This window comes from Pecten maximus, chromosome 17, assembly GCF_902652985.1.
Source record: "Pecten maximus chromosome 17, xPecMax1.1, whole genome shotgun sequence".
In the NCBI taxonomy this organism is placed as follows: domain Eukaryota; kingdom Metazoa; phylum Mollusca; class Bivalvia; order Pectinida; family Pectinidae; genus Pecten; species Pecten maximus.
In genome coordinates, this window is record NC_047031.1 from 28,206,743 (window position 1) to 28,232,206 (window position 25,464).

The 25,464-nt window shown below is 36.9% G+C and overlaps 1 protein-coding gene across 1 annotated transcript; it reads left to right on the top strand.

The window, feature by feature from the left end:
• Window positions 1-25,155, top strand: LOC117315280 (formin-2-like). The gene is made up of 2 exons (XM_033869428.1): window positions 1-155; window positions 24,237-25,155. The coding sequence occupies exons 1-2, from the start codon at window positions 1-3 to the stop codon at window positions 25,153-25,155; spliced, it is 1,074 nt and encodes a 357-aa protein (XP_033725319.1).
• Window positions 25,156-25,464: the final 309 nt, after the last annotated feature.

The following is a 25,464-nucleotide window of genomic DNA, read 5'->3' on the forward strand; positions in this document are numbered from 1 at the left end:
ATGGCAACCGTCAATTGTCAGTCATCCAAGAAAAACAGGGGTCAGAAATGTCAGCAGAGAATTGCTCTGATTGTAACTGAGGTGCCCCTAGGGAAAAAGTCTGTAGATTTAGTGTCTGCAAGTAAACGGCTGGACCTGCCTGCTGCTCTGTTAAGGTGGCGAGACGCAGACTGAAGGTGTACTACAGTTAGGTTCATGGTGTCGGGTGTAACGCCGGCTCACAGAAACAGTATCCTCTCTGTTGACTACTTGTCGTGGATATAATAATTTAACAAACATGCCCGTCTTAACTTCTTTTGTATACACTGTATATCAAAAACAATAGTATACATCGCCCATATATACATAAAATGTAAGATTTCTAATGTATATCACTGTAATTGTTAAATTGCCAATGTCTTTTAATCTGAAAAGGGATACAAGGAGAGTGTTGTTATGTATAATGCTTTTTTTTTTTTTTTTTTTTTTTTTTCATTTTTTTTCTTTTCTTTTTTTTTTATTAGAAAATTATTCTAGATTGATGAAATATTAACTTTTCGGGGACTATAAGGTTTTTATGTGCTGAAATTGGGAAATTATGTCCTTTAGAGGAAGTGATTTGTTGAGCCGCCGAAAATGCACTTTTCATAAACCTGGTTGACCTAAGTACTTCTTTCCGAATTCTCTGTTATTCACTGTTTATGTATTGCCTTATTATCATTTTGAACAAATAAATACTGTTTAAACCAAATATAGCACAATTTCAGTTATCCTGTTCCATAGCCTACATATATATTCCATATTAGGATCGCAAAACATACACTTTCCCTGCAGATCGGGCGTAAATATTGTACCTGCTGCCCCATTGCATGATCGTAAAAGCTTCTGTCCCCTGGCCGAGACATACCAGAGTCGATAAAACGATCGTTGTTAATTCTGCTAAACGGTCACCATTTTTGAGAGTAGGACGACTGGTTCGCCCGTTGTCAGTATAACGTGGGATGTCTTCTCGTGTGTCCAATATGCTTCAGTGAGGTAGCACTATAAAGTCATTTCCGCACTTTCACATGGAGAAAAAGAGTAACATAATGCAGCCTCTCAAAACACACACACACACAATCACCACACATGCATTTCGCACTCAAGGGAGGACGTTAAACAAATCCAACCAAATTTCGAAATTCCAGCTTTTAACAAATACATTAGATTCAACAAATGATATCGTAAACTTATTTAACACAAATGTATATCCTCAAAAATGTTTTATAAACTTATTAATCACATGTTAACATTCAACAAATGATCTTTTATTTAACAAAACTTTACATTCACCACATTATATTGTATGCTTATTAAACAATGATAAACCACCAGACTCATTTAAAATGTCCCTAAACCATCCATCGATACACCATGCGCTTTGTAGTTAAGGTGTCCCGACACTTTATCACTAGCCCTCCACCTCTGGGTTGCGAGTTCGAAACCTACGTGGGGCAGTTGTCAGGTACTGACCGTAGGCCGGTGTTGTTTTTCTCCCGGTACTCCGGCTTTCCTCCACCTCCAAAACCTTGCACGTCCTTGAATGGCCCTGACTGTTAAAAGGAAATTAACCAAATAAACCAAACCTCAGGCAAATAAATCGGTAGCAAGGAAAGGAAATTAAGGGATATTTAATTAAGGAGCCATATGACCTGCAATATATTTTTTTTATGATATTATCTTTAGATAAAGAAGTTATACAAATATTATATCCGGCCAAATCGTACTCAATATAGATTCATCTATCGATCATAATTCTTCTTCGAAGATTTTTTTCATAGAACATATAGAGAATGTAAGCTGATATTGTACCACGACTTTGTTCTCCGATGGGGAACGAAATGTGTCCACGATATTAATTAACTTTACACAGTGAGGCGCCTCGATAAACCTCTGCCATCTTTGTTAAATAAATAACTTCGTGAAAAAAAGTATTTACTTGGTCGAGAGCAAGTTCAAATAAAAGAAAACCGTCTGAGATATAAAATCAATACCCTAAGAAGAGTTCCAAATCCGTTTGCCTTTCTTCCTTTCCATCTTAAGCTAGAACGAATGCGAGGCATGCGTGATGCAACCGACCGGAAGAGTGGAAGCAGACGATTCCTTATTCCTGGCGGGAACATCCTAATGTTCCAATATCCTGCCTTCAAGCCACACTGTTGGCTTATGACGGCATCCTAAGCACGAGAGATCGTATCTTACAGTCATATTGCTTCTCAGAGAGGCGCTAGGAGAGAGATCCTTGGTTTTCAGGAAATACATTTTAGTCTGATTTTAAAATTGGAAACCAATCTGTTACTCTGTTTATTTGAAATATTTCATCGAAGTCAATTGGATGACGTAACCAATTCATTTTTGATTGTTTTAAAGGGCATTCTGCGGTTCATTTACAATTCTTTTTCTTTATATTTGATTTCACTTGATTTTTTTCTCCAATTCCACACTTTTGGTTCCTCGCATCATTGGCTAATCCTAGATGGACGAAAGGTGTGTAATATACTCTGTAAAAGGAAGGAACCAGCTGTCATCTGTATGATGTCTTCGAAACATCACTTAGGAGTTCTGGAAGAGACACATGTCTGTCTGATATCCCAAACATCACTAACGGGTCGTGGACAAACATAAGTATGATATACCAAACATCACTTAGGAGTCGAGACAAACATCTGTCTGATATCCCAAACATCACTAACGAGTCCCGGAAGACACAAATATCTTTATGATATCCCAAAAATCCCTTACGGGTCCTTGACAAACATATGTATGATATACCAAACATCACTTAGGAGTCGAGACAAACATCTGTCTGATATCCCAAACATCACTAACGAGTTACGGAAGACACAAATATCTGTATGATATCCCAATCATCACTAACGGGTCCTGGACAAACATATGTATGATATACCAAACATCACTTAGGAGTCGAGACAAACATCTGTCTGATATCCCAAACATCACTAACGAGTTACGGAAGACACAAATATCTGTATGATATCCCAAACATCACTAACGGGTCCTGGACAAACATATGTATGATATACCAAACATCACTTAGGAGTCGAGACAAACATCTGTCTGATATCCCAAACATCACTAACGAGTTACGGAAGACACAAATATCTGTATGATATCCCAATCATCACTAACGGGTCCTGGACAAACATATGTATGATATACCAAACATCACTTAGGAGTCGAGACAAACATCTGTCTGATATCCCAAACATCACTAACGAGTTACGGAAGACACAAATATCTGTATGATATCCCAATCATCACTAACGGGTCCTGGACAAACATATGTATGATATACCAAACATCACTTAGGAGTCGAGACAAACATCTGTCTGATATCCCGAACATCACTAACGGGTCGTGGACAAACATATGTATGATATACCAAACATCACTTAGGAGTCGAGACAAACATCTGTCTGATATCCCAAACATCACTAACGAGTCCCGGAAGACACAAATATCTGTATGATATCCCAAAAATCACTAACGGGTCCTGGACAAACATATGTATGATATACCAAACATCACTTAGGAGTCGAGACAAACATCTGTCTGATATCCCAAACATCACTAACGAGTCCCGGAAGACACAAATATCTGTATAATATCCCAAAAATCACTAACGGGTCCTGGACAAACATATGTATGATATACCAAACATCACTTAGGAGTCGAGACAAACATCTGTCTGATATCCCAAACATCACTAACGAGTCCCGGAAGACACAAATATCTGTATAATATCCCAAAAATCACTAACGGGTCCTGGACAAACATATGTATGATATACCAAACATCACTTAGGAGTCGAGACAAACATCTGTATGATATCCCAAACATCACTTAGGAGTCGAGACAAACATATGTATGATATACCAAACATCACTTAGGAGTCGAGACAAACATCTGTCTGATATACCAAACATCACTTAGGAGTCGAGACAAACATCTGTATGATATACCAAACATCACTTAGGAGTCGAGACAAACATCTGTATGATATACCAAACATCACTTAGGAGTCGAGACAAACATCTGTATGATATACCAAACATCACTTAGGAGTCGAGACAAACATCTGTATGATATCCCTAACATTACTTAGGAGTCTTGGAAGAAACAGATATCTCTATGATACCCCAAACATCACTAACGAGTCCCGGAAGAGACAAATATCTCTATGATATCCCAACCATCTCCGAGGAGTCCTCGATGTTCCTAACATCACTGATGAGTCTTAGAGGAGGAAACATCTAAATGGTGTCTCCGAAACATTACTGAGGATTCTTAAAAAGAGTAAACAGCTGAATGATGCAGTTATGTTTAATCATTTCTTACAAAAAAAGATGCGTCACTGTACAAATTAAAACCAAACAAAAATATCTATCCTATCTACAGTAATTTCACAAAACTTTCGAAAATTTCCGAAATTAATACGTGAATGAAACTGATCCTGGTCATTACAAGCTTGCTCAATAATTACGTCATGCTTACGTAGAACACTGAACATGTGACCGAATACAGAACCAGGGTTATCAGTGGGTCGCTATTATTGATTTGAAACGAAATCCCTTTTTCATAAATATGCAATCATCGTATCGACACAGCTCAGATGCCGTTACACGTTTGCTTGACTTGCGAAAATGATGACTTTACCATGCAATACTGATTTCGTCATTATCTTACCGCTTCTTAAACGAATCCTCACCACGGAGCATTAAGTTTGTATTTTAAGAACGTAATGAGCCACAAAGAAATTCAGATTATCACTTGTTTTGTATAGATAATTAAAGACTGGTTCTTTGATAATGACTGCACTTGACGAAGGATGTCCTATCAACCAACTGCTATCACACATACTATGGCGAACCTTTCACAGCGTCAACTACGAAACAAGATTTACCACCATCCATTAGACATATCAGTAATTAACATAGAATGCAATCAGTCACCAAACAGGACAATTCCAAGCTAAATATAATAATATCAGATTTACCCATGTACATTTACCGAATGCGTCCCGATCGACACAAATAAACTAAACGTGCTTAGTGTACAACGAATACGTCAACAGATATGTTTAACTGACTTTTCTTTGCAGTTAAACATATACTTTATTGAGGTCTTGTATCCGTAATGTCTAGTTGCTGTAGTAATCCATGGGGTAAGTAGCCTCAGAACATATTTGTCTAGCCAAATCGTCATTTGCAACAAAATAAAACCATAAACATATACATGTACGCTGCACAGGTAAAAAAAAATACTAACAAAACAATCTATGCCAACTGTTCATCATAATTGGTGCTTATCTGTGTTACAAATTAGGAAGAAATCTATTTTAGTTTTACTTACACACGGAATACCATACATGGTACTGTAATACTGGTGACTAACATCCTAGTCGATTGTAGGACATAAGACACTTTGTTTGAATATTTGACAAGTTTATATCTTAAAACCATTGTTCAAGTGACCATACGTATCACTAATGTTGTGTAACTAAACTAGTTCCCTGTGTAGAACATGAAGACATCTGTCCATTGATCCACTGAAGTCAAATTGTCACTCGTAATGAGCTAACATGCATATGGCATGCATAGTTGAAAAGCGTTCCTTGCTAAAAAAAAAAAAAAAAAAAGCTGTTCGTAAAAAGATCCATTAGTTTTCTATCTACAAATTCGGAGTACTGTTTGAAAAATTGCGATAAAACTAAAACGTTACAACCAGATATTGTAGACAACGTTTACATAAAGAAAAAAAAAATGAACGAACAAGTCGAAAATAGAACTTCAGTTGGAATGTTTGTATATTTGCAACCTGGAAGAGAAAAACAGTACATGGCTTCTGCTATGGGTAGAATAAATTTAACACATTTGTCTATCTAGGAAATCGGAGTAATTCTGTGTCTGTTTAAAGATTAAAAATACTTGTCCTACAAAAAGGTGATCATTGTTCAAGGGGAAAACATGGGCATAAAACGAAATAACATAAAACTTAATTAGAAATGTAACATAAGATATGTATACTTTAACTTGAGTAGTAGGGTAAGTTAAAAAAAAGATCGAAAATAAATCTATTGTTTTTATTCATTTGTATTGACGGCAGTCATTACATATGTGAAATGTTTAACATCAAATCACATTTTCCTTTCCCTGGTTTTATGTGTAACAGCGTATCGAGATATATGTGCTACATTTTAACAATCAGATAACAATACAGAAGCAAACTGCATTGAAGGTAATTATTGCGCTGGCGCAGCGATCTGATTCATTTGAGCGCTTGTAGTGAGCGGGTAGTAATCTACACTGATTATCTTGGTGACACTTAGATATCATTATTACGCTTGTACTCAAATGTCCTTGACCCACAATTACTGAAATGAACACGAATCTAATGAAATTTCGTATGACATCATCACATCTGAAGGTCGAATCGAGATTTCTCTTAAGAGGCCGCCCGGACAAGTAATTGAACTGATTGTTTCGTGTCTCCAATTTTTAAATGTAATGAAAATTTTAACTGGGATTGGAAAAAGAGCAATGAACCCGTATCGTGTAGAAAGTAAATTAATTTGATCAGCAAGCCACATTTAAAGCATGGCTAAAACGTATTGCGATGATTTTGTTTGTTCTTTCGAGACATATTTCTGTTTCGGAATTACCTTTGATTAAGACTACACTGATAGACTTTATAATAATATATGCAATTTGTCTCATACAGCAAGTTCTATAACATGAACCGCCTTTATATGTTATAATGTGGAATTTAACTACTCCATGTCTATATGTAGTATTCATATTAGTTTATATCGTAATAACACATTATACATCTAAAAGACGCGATTATAGTTTTATCATACCGTAATGACACCTGGAGACGGCAGTATGCCACTCCACCGGTAACATTACAGAGATAACGGCCGTACACGTCCTCACTATCAACTATAAACGCTAACAAGAGAGCAGTACAGATTTCAACCCGAGTTTCTCCTGGCCCTGACATCATGTCTGATGTTAGGCCACAGCTCTCTACTATACGAACACTTGGAATTCTCCAACATCGTTTTGTTTCGCTTAGTTTTTGGTGCAGATAAAAATAAATCAGGCTTGACTTAACACCTACCTAACATATATAGGTAGATAAGATATCAATTTACCCAAAAAACATCCATTTACTCCCAATACGGTATTCTATTTCACTATATAGGTCGCGGTCGTCCTAATCTCTCTATTTGAACGCGATTCTCACGCTTTACATGTAGAAAAACTAGCTAACTCTATATATGATTATTGAGCCTTACATGTAGGAAAAAAATTATTCTACATGCAATTCTCACGCCCTACATGTAGGGAAAAAACTTATTCTACATAGGCACATGCTGAATCGCTTATACTGAGGATCATTCTGAAGGTAACAGCTGGCCTACGTTTCCTTCTTAGCTGCTCAACGGCTCTGTACTATTCCACTATTTGAAAATCTAAACTTTATTTATTTTACAACAATTTCGAAACAAGTTATATCAATTTATATTAATCACACTTGTTGGCCCGGATAGAAGCGCGCGAGGGGTCGTACTGTGGGAGAAAACCGGAGTACCCGGGGAAACCCCACAGGGTCGGGCAGGTGACCCCATACATTTTAACATCCGATTGGACATTCGAACCTCGACCGCCTAGGTGAAAGGCAAGTGTGTTTCAACTGTACCACCCAACCATCCTTAACACTATTTGGTTTCGCTGCTGCACGTCTTAACATTGTTTAATGTAAAGACGAATGGCGAAGTGATAAATGATCACTGGATTGTGTGTGATACGTACATCAGATCTTCACATTGATAACAGAGGTAATTTCGATGCCAGAAAATTAAATAATTGCATGCCATCGTGGTGTCTCGTGACACAAAATCCAGAGTTGAGTTATATTGTGAACTAATTAGAGCTAGATTCTGACCTCGGCCGAGTTGTCCAAAAGATGATTGGTTTAATCACTTGGTTGTTCATTTCATTTTTCTTTTATTTAAAAACTGTGGGTGTGCATTCTCTGATATAAACAGGTAGGAAGAGACTAAATAGCGCTATAGAGTTTCATAAAATTGTATCAAGTTAGTATTACTAGACTTTTGAACAACTGGACTCTGTAAAATATCTTTTTTTCACTAATCGTAGGGACGTGATTTTAAATTACGCTTTTCAGTGGTAATTAAAGCTTTACATACATGTACATGCGTCATTACTTTGGTACCAAGATGGGAGGTAACATTACGTTAATGTAATGAATGTTGCTACCTTTTGCCTTAGAAAGGTTCATGTTGTTAGTCAACAACAAATAGTCTCACATTTAACAGTCTTATCACGTTGTTGCTATAGACGGGATACACCGATATCTAGGGTAGGGAAAGACAAAAGACATGCTCTATGACGCTACTCCCAATATCGTAACGTCATCATTTTTATGTAGCGTAATCATGTCGCAAATTGATAACGTCATCAAATTATGCGCTCATTCCATGGGACATTGATGATGACGCCATTAATAGGTTTCACAACACCTTAAATTTTAATATGATTTTATGAAGGATGTTAAAAATAATCATGGGTCTGTCTCGTGAACAGGGATATCTCAACGAGAGTGTAAGAGTTTGATTGTAAGGCCAATGCACAACTTCATTAGTCCCTGATACCACAATCAGCTTTGAAAGCTGCGATGTTCTATGGCTAATATTCCCGATGCTAATAAAGTAAATTATCTAGGTGTTGAACCACTGTTTACTGGTTTCTGCCTTTCACATTTAGACAGCATCGCACCTTTAATAAATGCATGGTGGCATATTACTCTCAATAATGCATGAACCCTCCAGGTTCAGATAGAGACAAATATTGGATACGTTGGATGTGTGAGGTGACATAATGATACCTAGAAACAAGGAACTCTCCACACTAGAAGAAAAAAGCGTGGGAATTCCGAAAAAGCGTGGGAATTCCGAAAAAGCGTAGTTCCTGAACATCTGTTCCATTCCCGAAGGATTTTTTTTCTGTCCGATTCACACACAATTGATTGGATATACGATAAAATCATCAAGCTGTGAAGATAAATCTTCCATTGAAGCATAATCGGTATCCCTCGACAGAATCATGGCTATATATGTCATTCTTCGTTTTAAAATTGACCCAATTACAGTCAAACATGTCCCAGTGTTGTTTACTATACTAATACTATAGACATTGATTAGAGACCACTTTTTATTGCCACCATTGAAAAGTCACATATGACAGGATTGACTACTCATATCATATAACAATTGTTATAGCAGTCGCAAACGGCTTAACTATAGAAACCAACACAACAGAATGAGCATATTTTCGAGCATGCTAACATCATCCATATCAGTCATCGATTTAATCAGAAAAGTTTTTATTTATTCTACAAATGATGTGAAAATGACGCCCTTTGGGTGTATTCTTTTTCTATAAGATTTTTCTATATTATAACTACGTTTTTACTTTTTCATGCTCATCTTTGATTATCAAGGTAAGTGATATTTGTTTTCTATATTTTTTAACTCGCATGCTCACCTTGCTATATTCCCTATATATGCTTACATTGTATGTATCTGGTCAATTATTCATGTAAGATTTATATATTTCCTGTCGTAGTTGTACCCGATGAATATTTGTAATATGTGTACAATTCGCATCCATTTATATAAATACATTGCGATCCAGGTATTCATATCATCTAATAGACGACTTCCACAATGATCATGTCAGGGTATCGGGCCGACCATCACTGCGCCATTGAAACGTTCTTTTTTAAGAACGCCGATGTGGTGCAGTGATATAAGCTGTGGGTATTTCTGGCTGGGCGATTTGGTGCCGTAGATCGTGAGTTCGAGGCCCGGTCAGGTCATAATGTTGTCTTTTTGCGTCAATTGTGTTATTATGTTATATATATATTTATATTTCAAACATGTGTCTGCATGTTGTTTTCTATGTCAACAATGATATAATTATCATCCTCAATGGTAGTTACAGTATCACATGACCGCAGAAATATAACTTTAAGTAGTTAAACTGTATAGATGTTGATACTCATGGGAGATATATTTCGTTATTTTCCTGGTCATTAAAGATAGCTCGAAAATGAATATCTAGCAAATATGTATAATATGTGTATTGATTACATTACGTATACATCTATGTAATCTTAAGAGTTGTGTTCGATCGAAATGCAGCCACAGACGAGGAGGATAACAGCGAAATATTTAGTCCTGTGACGTAACACATATAGAGTAGTGTCACAAGTGATAGTTTAGTCCTTGAGATTATCAATAGTCTGTGTTTTGAATTTGTCTTTTTCATTGACGTTTATCTTCTGTAAAGCTGTCCACCCGTCAAAACAAAACTAGTTATTATAGAGTAGACATACATGTGCATTGCATAAAAGGCGTGTGCTGACTGTTGAAATAGCCAAACAATCTCTTTGATGAAAAAAACGACACATTCATCGAATTCGATTCGTCTGCGTCGAAATCTGATTCCCGGAAAGACCTGTCGACAACTGGGGTAATCATCGTCTGAAATCTAGATGCGCTTTAGTTTTCATCTGTATCACTAATACGCTGAGTAGCCCCTGGCACATTTTTGTTAGAACCATCAAGGTCTCTCAAATGTTTAAAACAGATACTCACTGATAGGTGTCTCATAGAAATATCAACTCCCTTTGGCGCTTTGAACATACAAGACAAGTGGGTCCCAGCTATCCTTATCAAACATATTAGGTTTGTTTCTGAAATCCGACTGCATTTGATCCATCGCCATTTTAAACAGATATCTCCAATTCCATTCATCACATTGAGACAGTCCCATCAAATTATGTAGAGGGGGTAATTTTAGATTTTTCGTAAATCGACCAAAACGTCCATTCATGATGCGTTTTGTCTTGGAAGAAGGACTTTCTGCAATGTAAACCATGTACGGATATTAATTATTTCTATGGTTTAAAATTTAAGGTGTTGCCACGCATGTTGTTAAATTAAAATCCAAAGAAATAAGTATACGCGAAAACAGATTACTCTGTGCTTCGATCGCGAGGATATGTTTATAGCCAACTCTGTTCCCGCCAGAGGGCGCAACATTTACACTATATTTGATGTGACGTTAATACATGTAGTTCACCGGAAAATAAACAGTATTTTGTCCGGTACATTGAATACGTCACTTTACTTAGGACATCTGTATTTGTCAAATACATGTATACCGTTTAAAATTGTTTCTTTTCAAGATTTACTTAGTTTAATACATAATTGTGTTACCTTTGTTGTTTCTTTATCCACCAAAATAGATTCGCTTTTAGAATTGATGTTACAGTCGTAATATAGCAATCTTGAATTTTTCTCTTTGTTTTGTATCGAGACTGTGTCGATAACTATTCACAGGGAAAACTTTGAACAGCAGTAGGCCTGTGGTTACGTCCGCCATACTTTCGTTTCTTCATGTATCTCGAAAAGGAATGTTTGAATCCAAAAGAAACAGAGTGATTCGATACTATCTATAAATTGATAAATATTTAACAAGTAGGGTACTATGATCACTTAGTCAGTATCCTGTGTGTTTAGTTCTGATCGGAGTCACTTGTGATGACTACTTCAAATTTTATGGAACGTCTATGTTTACCTGCTGACAAAATAGAATAGATAATAGTCGGATTTTAAATATAAGTGTTTCCCATCTGAAGTAATAACACTGATTTAGAGTTACCAAAGTAACAATAATACTTCATACAATTAGGTTTGGTTAGCCCGTTGTTTGTAGAATAAGACCAGTTGGTCATACTACCCTGACTAGGTGGTCATATTACCATGACCAGGTGGTCATATTACGGTGGCAAGGTGGTCATGCTACCGTGACCAGGTGGTCATATTACCGTGACCAGGTGGTCATACTACCGTGGTCATGTGTCATTGTGATGGCAGTACGATGGTGTCTGTCACTGACAGCATTATTCATTGGTACCGGGTTCGTATTAACCTATTTTTGTCACAGTAATCAAATCCATTAAGTCACTCATTCCGTAGGAAGTTAATGTATGGTATTAGAGATAAGAAACACATTGGAATCGCAGAATTAATGGTGTTTAAGACTGCATGTTAAACATCAATACTACCGTGGTCAGATGGTCATACTTCCGTGGCAAGGTGGTCATACTACCGTGGTCAGGTGGTCATACTACCGTGGTCAGGTGGTCATACTTCCGTGGTCAGGTGGTCATACTACCGTGGCCAGGTGGACTTACTACCCGTGGTCAGGTGGTCATACTACCGTGGTCAGGTGGTCATACTACCGTGGTCAGGTGGTCATACTACCGTGACCAGGTGGTCATACTACCGTGGCCAGGTGGTCATACTACCGTGGTCAGGTGGTCATATTACCGTGGCCAGGTGGTCATACTACCGTGGTCAGGTGGTCATATTACCGTGACCAGGTGGTCATATTACCGTGACCAGGTGGTCATATTACCGTGACCAGGCGGTCATACTACCGCGGTCAGGTGGTCATACTACCGTGACCAGGTGGTCATACTACCGTGACCAGGCGGTCATACTACCGTGGCCAGGCGGTCATACTACCCTGGTCAGGTGGTCATACTACCGTGGTCAGGTGGTCATACTACCGTGGCCAGGCGGTCATACTTTCATGGTCAGGTGGTCATACTACCGTGGCCAGGCGATCATACTACCCTGGCCAGGTGGTCATATTACCGTGGCCAGGTGGTCATACTACCGTGGTCAGGTGGTCATATTACCGTGACCAGGTGGTCATATTACCGTGACCAGGCGGTCATACTACCGCGGTCAGGTGGTCATACTACCGTGACCAGGTGGTCATACTACCGTGACCAGGCGGTCATACTACCGTGGCCAGGCGGTCATACTACCCTGGTCAGGTGGTCATACTACCGTGGTCAGGTGGTCATACTACCGTGGCCAGGCGGTCATACTTCCATGGTCAGGTGGTCATACTACCGTGGCCAGGCGGTCATACTACCCTGGTCAGGTGGTCATACTTCCGTGGTCATGTGGTCATACTACAGTGGCCATGTGTCATTTTGATGGCACTACGATGGTGTCTGTCACTGGCAGCATTATTCTTTGGTACCGGGTTCGTATAAACCTATTATTGTCACAGTAATCAAATCCATTAAGTCACTCATTCCGTAGGAAGTTAATGTATGGTATTAGAGATAAGAAACACATTGGAATCGCAGAATTAATGATGTTTAAGACTGCATGTTAAACATCAAAATCAATATATCCATATATAAATACCAGGGGTAATACAGCACGATGTTTAACCAAAATCACGTCATCCTATTTTTAGTTTTTCGCTGCAGGAACTTGTCTTCTGTCAAAGAATATCGATTTAAGTAATATAGAAAATATGGCTAAAAATACAGAAGGGGGTAGTCTGTTTAAAATACCTTTAAATTCAGTTTTGAATTGGGGAGATAATAGAAAATACGGGCACCTTCATAGAAAACAAGCGTAATTGAGCACCTCGACAATTATTTTATAAACAAGTATCAGGCTTCTGTATGTTCGACGGAAACAAGACATCAACTTCAGCAACCACATTTGGCCCTATTGACTAATAATGTAAATGTTTGTCGATATCTGTCTCGAAATCGCACAGATCTATATGTAATAGGAACAGTTCACCTACTCCTCTTAAGAATAGTATTAAACAGTTACTCATTATTTAAGAAACAAGGGATGAACATATCAAATATCACTAACTTTATGTGTTACATTTCATACAGGAACCTCGTCCAGAGGTCAAGTACACAGTATCATCTAACTACTCGTGTCGACATGTTGTTTATATAATGTTTTGTACATTGCGTTACACTTGGAATAAAATCTATTATTATATTATGTAATGTGAAGCGATATATTTAAAATGAACAAAATATGTAGCGCTTTATAAATGTTGTATATCATCATTATCATTATTAGTTGAATCGTATTTAGTCCCGTTTTATCCTGTGTTTCTGGTTACGGTTAACAAAATAGAATTCTTGTTCACCATTGACCATGGTAATTTTGTTCTGTAAGTTGCTATTTAGTCCCGTTTTATTTGGTGTTTCTGGTTACAGTAACAAGACAGAATTCTTGTTCGAACGGTGACTTGTACCTAGGTTTCAGTACCATGGTAATTTTGTTCTGTAAGTTGATATTTAGTCCCGTGTTACCCTATGTTTCTGATTACGGTTAACAAGACAGAATTCTTGTTCGAACGGGGACTTGTACCTAAGTTTTGCCATGGTAATTTTGTTCTGTAAGTTGATAAAGTACATACATGTTTACTCGGGTCTGATCGTGGCTCCCTCTATACCTCCATTGTGTTGTGATTAATTGGCGGCTCCCTGATTCAGCACAAGCTGTGTACATGTTAGCAGGGTTTTGGTCGGTAGTACATTGAACCATTGAATGAGACAAACAAAGAAATCTGATGTCAAGATTCAAACGGACGCTCCACAAAAGTCCGTGATTAATGAAATGTCCGACAACAATAGGACAAGTCGTTCTGGATACAGGGTGCAGGTCGCGGACAAAACTAGAATGTCCCTTCGGTAAGGTTATTGATAAAGGCAAACGCTTCCGAACAAAAGGCGCGTTCGAGGAGGTCTAGCTTCAAGGAACACATTAATATTCAGAAAGTTTTTTTGTCAATTTATTCACGGCATCCTGGAACGCGAGTCGATATTCTCGTAGAGAAGGACTGGAAATGACGAAATATGTCTGGGGAAACTATCGTTACCAGAAACAACGAGTTTTGTTAGCTTTATAAAGCTGTTTATTGAGTGTTAATTTATATACTTTGCCCCTAAACATTGTCAAAAATCATCCTTAAGCTTCGGTCTTGTACTCTGAAAATATGAGACGGTTTTACATCTCAGTGAATTTTGTTTTCAATCCTTATAATTTTGTTTGAAAACTAACATCTGTTCGAACGAAAGAAGCTAACAATGCTTTTAACAGCAAAATGCCATCTTGCGCTTCGTTCTGAGATTTCATATTGAATTTCTACCTTAAAATCGTATTCCTTGGGGAAACAGAATTCGTGAATATTGATGGGAATTACGTATTTGTGCGTATAATATATTCGGCGCTTCGAAATTGAAATTTTCCTTTTTCTGATTTGTAATATATTAGAGAAGAATAGCTTTACGGTATCAGGCCTTATACAATTGAGACAGCTTAATCGTAAACAACTTATAAAACACAAAATAAATATCTTATTAATAAGGAAGAATATTTATATTTCAATCGCTTGTCTTCATTTTGGTTAAATCATGTTTCATATCATACATTTGCCATAAGTAAGATAAGTCCCATGACATTGTGTGCCGCCATATAAGAGAGTATATATTCCTATATTCTTTGATGTCGTGATTTAAGATAATGTATGTAAACCTAAGGCATCAAAAGGGTTCCAGTTTACTGAACCTGATATTGAATTTGTTTACATTTATAAAATGAGCTTTTACAAGTTGTCACACTTATGTTTATTTTCACTTGTTAAATATAATATAAGACATGTTATCTTTCTTGTTGTCAACGGCCAATTAAAACACTCAATGTATAAAACTCACCAATACGAAAGCCCGATACAAAAGAAACACATTGTAAATAGTGCCTTGAGAAATTGTACACATGTGTTTTACTCGTCATTATAACAAAGTCACATCAAAATCTTCGAATCTTGGCACAGTTTCTCATTGGGTCTAGGTTAGTTGAAATCATTTGGTCTTTGAACAGTTAATCAATTAGCCTATAGTAATTTTAAAGTATTGTATATTGGCAAAGTTAGTCATTTAGTCTAGAGTAAGTTCAAATCATTGGATCTTGGAGCAGGTAGTCATTTAGTCTAGAGTAAGTTGAAAGCATTGGATCTTGGAGCAGGTAGTCATTTAGTCTAGAGTAAGTTGAAATCATTGGATCTTGGAGCAGGTAGTCATTTAGTCTAGAGTAAGTTCATATCATTGGATCTTGTAGCAGGTAGTTATTAAGTCTAGAGTAAGTTTAAATTATTGTATCTTGGCAAAGTTAGTCATTTAGTCTAGAGTAAGTTTAAATTATTGGATCTTGGCAAAGTTAGTCATTTAGTCTAGAGTAAGTTCAAATCATTGGATCTTGGAGCAGGTAGGCATTTAGTCTAGAGTAAGTTCATATCATTGGATCTTGGAGCAGGTAGTTATTAAGTCTAGAGTAAGTTTAAATTATTGTATCTTGGCAAAGTTAGTCATTTAGTCTAGAGTAAGTTTAAATTATTGGATCTTGCCACAGTTAAACATTACCGATAAAGTAAGACGTAATAATTTTATATTGACACAGTGTCCCAATGAGTCTAGGATAAGGGTTAATCGTTTGATCACAGTTAGTCATTAAGTCTCGAATAAAGATCATTCTTCGATCAGATAGTATTTTCCTATTTTAAAACATCATATTTCTTACAAAACTCGATACAGTAGTACAGTACGGATGCTATTGTTTAATAAGAATTCTTAGAATATTTAATTAAAGTGACCGAAAAACATATTTTGGTTAAAACGTTATTGAAAATACGAGGTATGATTGATATGTTGTGAGTCTCATATTGACGGAAGTACTCAAAAATGTTCTTTCTACCATCTACATCCTAGAAAGCCGAGGCCATAACCTTCCCAGCTGTTGGAACAGTCTTTGCCTTCTTTGGCAGGGTAGAGCAAGGGTGCTTCCATGGTTTAGATTGTTGTTTGGCCTCTTGGATAAAATTATGGATCCATGTTTCATCATAGTGACTAATCTCTGCAGATCTCCTTCTTAAAGGTTTAGATTAGCACGCGATTATGTGCTTGATGTTTGTTTCAAATCCAATATTGCAAAATAACAAATGTAAAACGCACCCACCACAGATTTTGACATGTATATCCATCTAATTGCTCAATAACGGCCAAAGTTTTAAACACCCGAGGGTACTTGATAATGCGTTCATATATGGACGAAATTGCTACATGTTGCAGTTTAATTCATATTTGCCTTCACTGTATCTGAAATATGTTTTGAAAGATTCTAATATCTTACTTTTGTGCCTTTTGTACATTCCTTTGAGATTGCAGATGGTAGACACTGCTATCGAATTCCAATCCCTGGGCTGTGTCCTGTATGTAAAGCTTATATTCATCGAATTGTGACACGGTTTTTTCATATTTAATACATCTGATTTGTACAAGCGTTTTGTAGCATTTTCATAATTGTCTATACTTAGTGCACCAGTTCACGTTATATGTGTCGGGAGTTCTTTGGGTGTTTGTTGTTATGGGTTGTCAACGTCATATGTGTAGGAAGTTCTTTGGGTGTTTGTTGTTATGGGTTGTCCACGTCATATGTGTAGGATGTTCTTTGTGTTTGTTGTTATGGTTTATTCTCACTGATAACATCAGACGTGTCTACAAACCCTGTCAACAATAATACATTGTACATATAACCCATGTTTTCTTAATGAGCCAGAGAGTTGGCGCAAGCTCGCTAACCACCTGAGTCTGCCGCTTCAATTAACTGACCGCCACTCGCCAATAGGCTCTGGGCTCTACCTTATTGATGATGCCGTAAATCACACATTACTTGGTGGTCAGTGATTAAGCTTACTGACCCCTCTTAATCAATGAGCACTGACCTGCTTTTCTTAACCTACCTCCACATCAGTGGTCGATATAATTGACGGAGTGGAGAATTAAACGGAACTATTTAAATTGTCTGCTGGCCTATTGGTGTTTTTGTTTGTTTTTGTTTTTTGTTTTTTGTTTTTGTTTTGCCTATTTCTTTAAAACTTAAAGATTTGGATGGAAACGGCATAATGTTCATTAAGATATTACAACAATACACCAAATAATGAATACAACTGATACATATGTTCATGGCCTATGACAAGGGAACGAAAGCGTGGACATACGGAGGGAAGGAGGGGAAAATTGTTGCTGAAACCTGAACATAAAATGCAAGAAATAGGTAACATGTAATTGCGATGTTTTATATCAAATATATTTGGATTTTCTTTCGTTTATTGTAACCATTCTGTGGTCCCGATTATGTTGACTTCTCGACAATGCGTGTTAACTGTATTTAAACATTTGAATCCATACCTTAGTGTCACACGATCTGGGTGATATAAAATTTGGAAATTAAACAATTCAGAACAAACGAAGATAACTGACATGATAACGAAACTACACTGTATAATTCTGAAACTGAAAACCGACTAAACAAGGACTAAATAGCATTAAGAGCTTTATGTTCCGGAAGAGTTAGCGTCTTTCGTTTCATCAACAATACCTCCTAATTGAAATCTAGGTCAAATTCAAATAGGTCTTATATAAGAGTAAGAGCGGTTGTAATCGAACCACTAGGAATAACAATAATCATCATATTCGAAGTCAGTATTTATATTCCGTAACCGATTTTAGCGAGTTGGGTATAATTTAGATTATATTGTGTATAGTTATATTATTATGCTCGGAAAAATATAGATTAAACTGGGTATACTTATATATTATACTAGTTATAATCATGTATTTTGTTTATATTCCGAGACCGATTTTAGCTAGTTGGGTATAATTTAAGAGTATCCTGGGTAAAATACTTGGTGAGACCAAACCCATCATAGACGGGAATTGTCTTCGTAAGTCTGAGGGTCAACGACATTGTCTATCTGTGTGTCCCTGTCTCATTTACATATATATATAATAGCTCATTGTAAGGCCATCCCGAGGATCTAGTTATCCCTTACTGTTGAATCACTTGTCAAACGATTGGTCCGGTACGACTTACACAATGTACATCAATATCAAAACTGAGAACCGGTGACTCCTCCGTGTTGTAATCGTTAATATTGCATCTACATAACGTGCGCTAGTGAAACAATCGACGAATACTTGGTTGACTTATATAGAGAAATTACGATATCTGTAATGTTTCTAGATATTCTATGTGATTTTCCTTTGTCAATATCCCCATCAAAATTCCACATTCCTTGTCACATGTCATTTGCCTGTGTACCTCGGTAAACGTTAGTGTACATCTAAGCAGACATTACTTACCAAGACAAAACTACAGATCAGTGTACAGATATATATGATACAGCACTTGTTTCTGTTTATATCCCATAATAGTCTGCAATAACATGAAACAACTTGATGGTATCGACTTAAAGCAAAAAGTGTTCATTAACGTTATTAAATCTCCATTCCATTTGAATTCCCATCAACATATCAGATCTAGAAACTATAATTGTTTATGAAAACTATGTAAGTAATCTGCATATCCGGTCCGGAATAAGATGTACGATTCTAGTTTACCCTATTAGTACATGCCAATACCAATGCATACTAACGTTTTGAGCCGGAACCTTCAGTGCGAGTCCGCTTCCAATACATTACTTCTCTACATAGTTCTCCGACCACTAGCTGGTCGATCTGACTTCTATAAGGAGTCAAACTGAGCCTTAAATATGACGTCTCCAAAATACATTTTTTATTTGATGATTTCAACTCAGACGCCAGGATTCCACTGCGGGTAGGTCTTTGATGACGAATAACTATAGCCAGGCAAAATCTGGAGATATACTGTAGCCTTTCCGAGTGATTTGATCTTGTGCATAAGAGATGTTTCGCTGGAGTAGAAAGGTCACGTAACGGGGAATGGATTATGTGTCATAAATCATTTACGTGGATTAAATAACAACGTTAGACAAGCTCGATATTTCGGACGAGTATTCATAGAGGGTCAAATTTGACTATAATGTACATATTGTAGTATTAGAATAACGTAAGTATATGTACTGACTATTAGGTAATCACCATATCAGCTACTCTACAGATTTGTTAGTATTCTATACTCAGTAAAGATTTGCATTGAAGACGATCGCTCATACATTATGGCATGCAATTGCGATAGCAATATTTCAGGTAAATGCTCAAGTTGATACATTTTAAATTAAGATTTCGGCAGATTCCCTACACTAACTCTAAGCTGTGTGTCACCATTACATATACATCAATATCAAATTCAAATGTCATGCATTCAATTTCAGTGAGAACGAGAAGTAAGATTTCATAGGGACCTTTTTTATTAAATTTCTAATTGAAATTGAAGGAAAGAGAAATTGGGAAGAACATGACTAAGGTTGTAATCATACTATCCAATTTTAAACTGAAATTGATATGACTCGAAATATATCACAGCACATATATATGAAGAGTTATGTTCGTTTATAAATTGAAAAAGTGATGCAGTGATTGCTCTGACCTCGTTTTGGGATTTAGCTGACAAATCCGGATCTTAAAGACACTTGTCAGACAGATAGCTTATAACGCCCTATGTCAAGAGTGTTGGCATATATAACGCAGCATTGGACACCTTTCATTAATGGCGGATATTACCATGGAAACGGATTCAAACCTATTAATTTACGTAAATCAGCAAACCAACTTGACCGGATCATCTGTCGGAAGTGTCAGCGCTAACCGTAAGTAGTAGTGATGTTTATTTACTTCATCGAGTCTCGATGTCTTTTCCGACACCAAACATTGCACATATGTTGTTGGTTTGTTGTTTGTTATATGCATATGTTTTTCTTAAGATAATTAAGGCGATAAACAATATAATTGACCAACACAGTTCCGTACTAAATGTATTTAAGCTGTCGTGGGTTATCTATCAATATTTAAGATGGCTGTTGAAAAGGCTGTTTCGTCTTTGACGATAATAATTTGTTCATTCATCGTCGGAGCAAAATTCCTGGATATAGTCTTTAAAAATCGTTGTCAAATGTAAATATAAGCAATGAACTGCTTTCAGTTGGAAGTTACGCGCTTCATGTTGAATTTGCCTTTGTCCAGTTGGCATTCATCAGCCCATTACTTCCAACTGAAAGCAGTTCAATGCTTAATTATATGTAGATTGATATGTTTGTCCTTGTTACGTACAATAATCCAGCGTTATACACCGATGACTGCGATGAGTAATGTCTTATATCAATACACCATTGAAAGGTTAAAATTAATATTCAGGATTTGCATTCAATCGTTAGGGCTGAACTTCTGGTGCATCCGTAATAAACTCTATATCATTACATCCTCCTTTGAACAAATAAAATGACCATTGAGGAAATATGACTTGTTTTAAACTATTGTCTGTTAAATAATGTCTCCCAGGAGGCTTCAGTGTTTAGCCAGACAGCTCACCATAAATTGGTGCGATACGTTTTCTTGACTGATATTATTCGGAAAGGAAACGGCTTTACCATGCTAATTCATCGAGGCAATCAGATCAAACGAATATGGTAATGCCGAGGTAGTTGATAGCAGCTATCAATGAAAAATCTAAGAACACTTTTATCACAACACATTTATCTTATCTTGAGAACAATATTAAAAGGAGATGCGTATAGTTCTGACTATATTAATATGTTACACATACGAAATTTGAATCAATTTTCAGACACAATGGTTTTTTTTGCATTATTTTTCACAATTATTTAGAAATTCCGGTCACTCAAAATAGCGACATTAAATTGATAAGTTAATTAATGGGTTCAGCTTACGACCGTTCTTCCTTAAGATAAGATCTAAGGATGCTAAGGATATATATGATGTATATATAGACACTGATTGAGATTGCATATAAACAGTGATAATTGACTGACGTCACGTATATATATAAACAGTGATAATTGATTAAGGTTTCGTATCCATTTGATTACCTGAAATAATTAATGCAGTTTATTCTTCAAACAAAGTATTGCCATAGCAAAAATCAATATGATTTATTATTTATGAGCGTTTAATATTATTCTTATTTTACGTGAATGACATAATGTTCCTAAGATCTAATTACATCACAAAGTTGCTCGTTCAAACTCCTTTTAATATCACTAGGATCATTAAGTTCCCTATTGCTTTAGTCCATTATAGGATGTAAATCTACTCTTATCGGCTGCATGCTAGGTCATGACATAGAAAAACTGAGGAATGTAGGTTACTGAGGAACCTACACGATTTATGGACACCAGTCTTTCCCATTGTTAAGTTGTCATTCTGATTAACCCTAGTCTTTATTTGGGAAGATTGTGATTTTTACCTGGTTCATATGCCGGTTTGCAAAGCAGAAGGCTTCAGGAATATCAGTTTATATATTTTGTACAAGCGCATCCATGCCTGTTGATAGGACGTTAAACAATACTAAACAAAACCAAACCCAACGCCTTCAATGTTTTGTTTATTTTAATTTCATATTTTCGTAAGATTTTGTGTTAAAGTAGTTGTGTTCATCAATAATAAATACGTTATGAATACATACCACATATCCTTTTTTACTTTATATAATTTACACGATGACTACATTTGTAAACTGGGGATAACCAGTCGTCCCGCAACGCGATGATTAAACGTATCTGCGAATGGTTATAGTAATTATTACACTGTTGATGCAAAGGTGGTTGAAAACAATTAATGTGTCGTTTACATTAGATTATTTAGTGACGTAAGACATAAGGAGTTACCACCTTGTAAAAGATATGTTAGATACAGTAGAGCGATAATGAATTAAACCATTTCGTATGTGATGGAGAGTATGGATGGTTTTGTGATTACTATGATAAACTAGAGTGTAATATGTTTCTTTTTAGCATTTGTTTAGTGATGTTTTGCCCTTAGTGACTTGGATTGTCGCCGAGGAGGAGGGGAGGGGAAGGGAGGGAGGGAGTGAGCGAGGAGGGGGGTGTCATAAAACAGAGTGTTAGGGGGGGGGGTTCTTTAAATAATACAAATTGTTACGTCAGTACTTACGCCTGTATTCTAGGCAAATGAGTAAAAATGGTTATTAATTTATCAATAAAAAATTATACATAATATCAGTAACCTAGAAGTTGGTTTTTTATTCTTTCTCGAACACTGTACTAAACATTCATAGTTTTGAAAACGAAATCAAATAAAATGTTTCAGATAACAATTGTAAATTAAAGGGATAAATCACCAGTAGTAGCAAAGATGACCAGGATAGACTCCCATGTACAGTTATTTAAGGATTAAACTGTCGTTTTTATTGTCTATGGTATATATCGACCATAGACACCAACAAAGACAGTTTAATGCTTATATTTACATTCTCGATATATTATTTTTGGCTATCTTTGAAAATTAAAATTGCAAATATTCAGCGGCTTCGTCAATGGGGTTCGACAAATGGAACAGCCTGTTTATTCAAAATTCATTTGTCACGTGCAGATTGGCAAACAAAAAAGTGCATCAAATAATACGGAAAAAACACCATGTTCAATTATTTTTATTATTTGTGTAACAATATTGTATAAAATTTCTTTGTGATATATTTTGATTAACATAAAAAAACAACGTAGTCATAGGCTTTTTTTTAATAGAGCCATTATTTTTTACGTTAGTTACAATTACACAGACTGCAAATCTTTTTACTTAGTTTATACCTTGGTTTTACCACCAAAATGTAAATATACAAATGTATTCAACACGACTACACTTAGCCATAGACAACCATGTACAGTTATACAAATGTATTCAACACTACTACAGTAGCCATAGACAACCATGTACAGTTATACAAATGTATTCAACATGACTACAGTAGCCATAGACAGCCATCCATTGCGAGTAAATTCAAACGGTTTGGTTCTTTTCATATCGAATTATCCCTTCTCAAACATAATCATGACAATTTTCCAAGTGGTAGTTTTACAAGTAATATTGGCCATGGTAGACTTGGGTCGGACACGCTGCCATTGTATATAAAGACGTTTGGCCAGGTCTGACACGCCATGTCTGGGGTCTACACACGAAAACACTGCCCGATACAGTAATATATTCTATAGAATCGTGATCTTTTTCACATATGGTGCTCGTCTTATTTTGAAACTACTAAGTAAATGATCTTTCTATCAGTTTGTGCGGATATCCGAATAGTTCAATAAATTATTCCATTTATTGCCAAAGTTATTTATACAGGCAATTTGTATATTTATTTTCTTTGCTTTTTTTTAAATGTAAAACGAGATTTAAAATCGATGCTAATGGTCATTGAAGTTTTAATTTCTCTTTTTGACACTTATTTTGTCCTATTTTTCGTTTTTGAGCTGCCACCTAAGTACCAACACTCCAGGCCCTAAACCACTCCTAGGTACCAACTATCCAGGCCCTAAACCTCTCCTAGGTACCAACACTCCAGGCCCTAAACCACTCCTAGGTATCAACACTCCAGGCCCTAAACCACTCCTAGGTATCAACACTCCAGGCCCTAAACCACTCCTAGGTACCAACACTCCAGGCCCTAAACCACTCCTAGGTATCAACACTCCAGGCCCTAAACCACTCCTAGGTATCAACACTCCAGGCCCTAAACCACTCCTAGGTACCAACACTCCAGGCCCTAAACCACTCCTAGGTATCAACACTCCAGGCCCTAAACCACTCCTAGGTATCAACACTCCAGGCCCTAAACCACTCCTAGGTATCAACACTCCAGGCCCTAAACCACTCCTAGGTATCAACACTCCAGGCCCTAAACCACTCCTAGGTATCAACACTCCAGGCCCTAAACCACTCCTAGGTATCAACACTCCAGGCCCTAAACCACTCCTAGGTATCAACACTCCAGGCCCTAAACCACTCCTATGTACCAACACTACAGGCCCTAAACCACTCTTTGGTATCAACACTACAGGCCATAAACCACTCCGAGTTATCAACTCTCCAGGCCCTAAACCACTCCTAGGTATCAACACTCCAGGCCCTAAACCACTCCTAGGTATCAACACTCCAGGCCCTAAACCACTCCTAGGTAACAACACCCCAGACTCTAAACCACTCCTAGGTATCAACACTCCAGGCCCTAAACCACGCCTAGGTATCAACACTCCAGGCCCTAAACCACTCCTAGGTAACAACTCTCCAGGCCCTAAACCACTCCTAGGTATCAACACTCCAGGCCCTAAACCACGCCTAGGTATCAACACTCCAGACCCTAAGTCATCACTGAGATCCCAAGAAGAATGAAACTGATACATTGTGCAGCTTATTGCATTTTTTATAGAAGAGTGAGACATACCGCGTGTGTCTTTTGTATAGCCATTTAACCTGATTGAGTTTTCTACGATAAGCAAAGAAAGGCCATGTGTACCATATCTGGTTAAATAACAAAGCAGAAGACGTTTGCTGAGACCCTGTCAATATTTTGATATTATCTCTGAACCGTGAAATTAACCCAGAGCGACGCGAACTGAACGATAAACCAAGAATGACGGAAGCTTAATGAATGTAAGATAAAAATAGATGGCATGCCACACTCCTTAACCAGAATGTAGT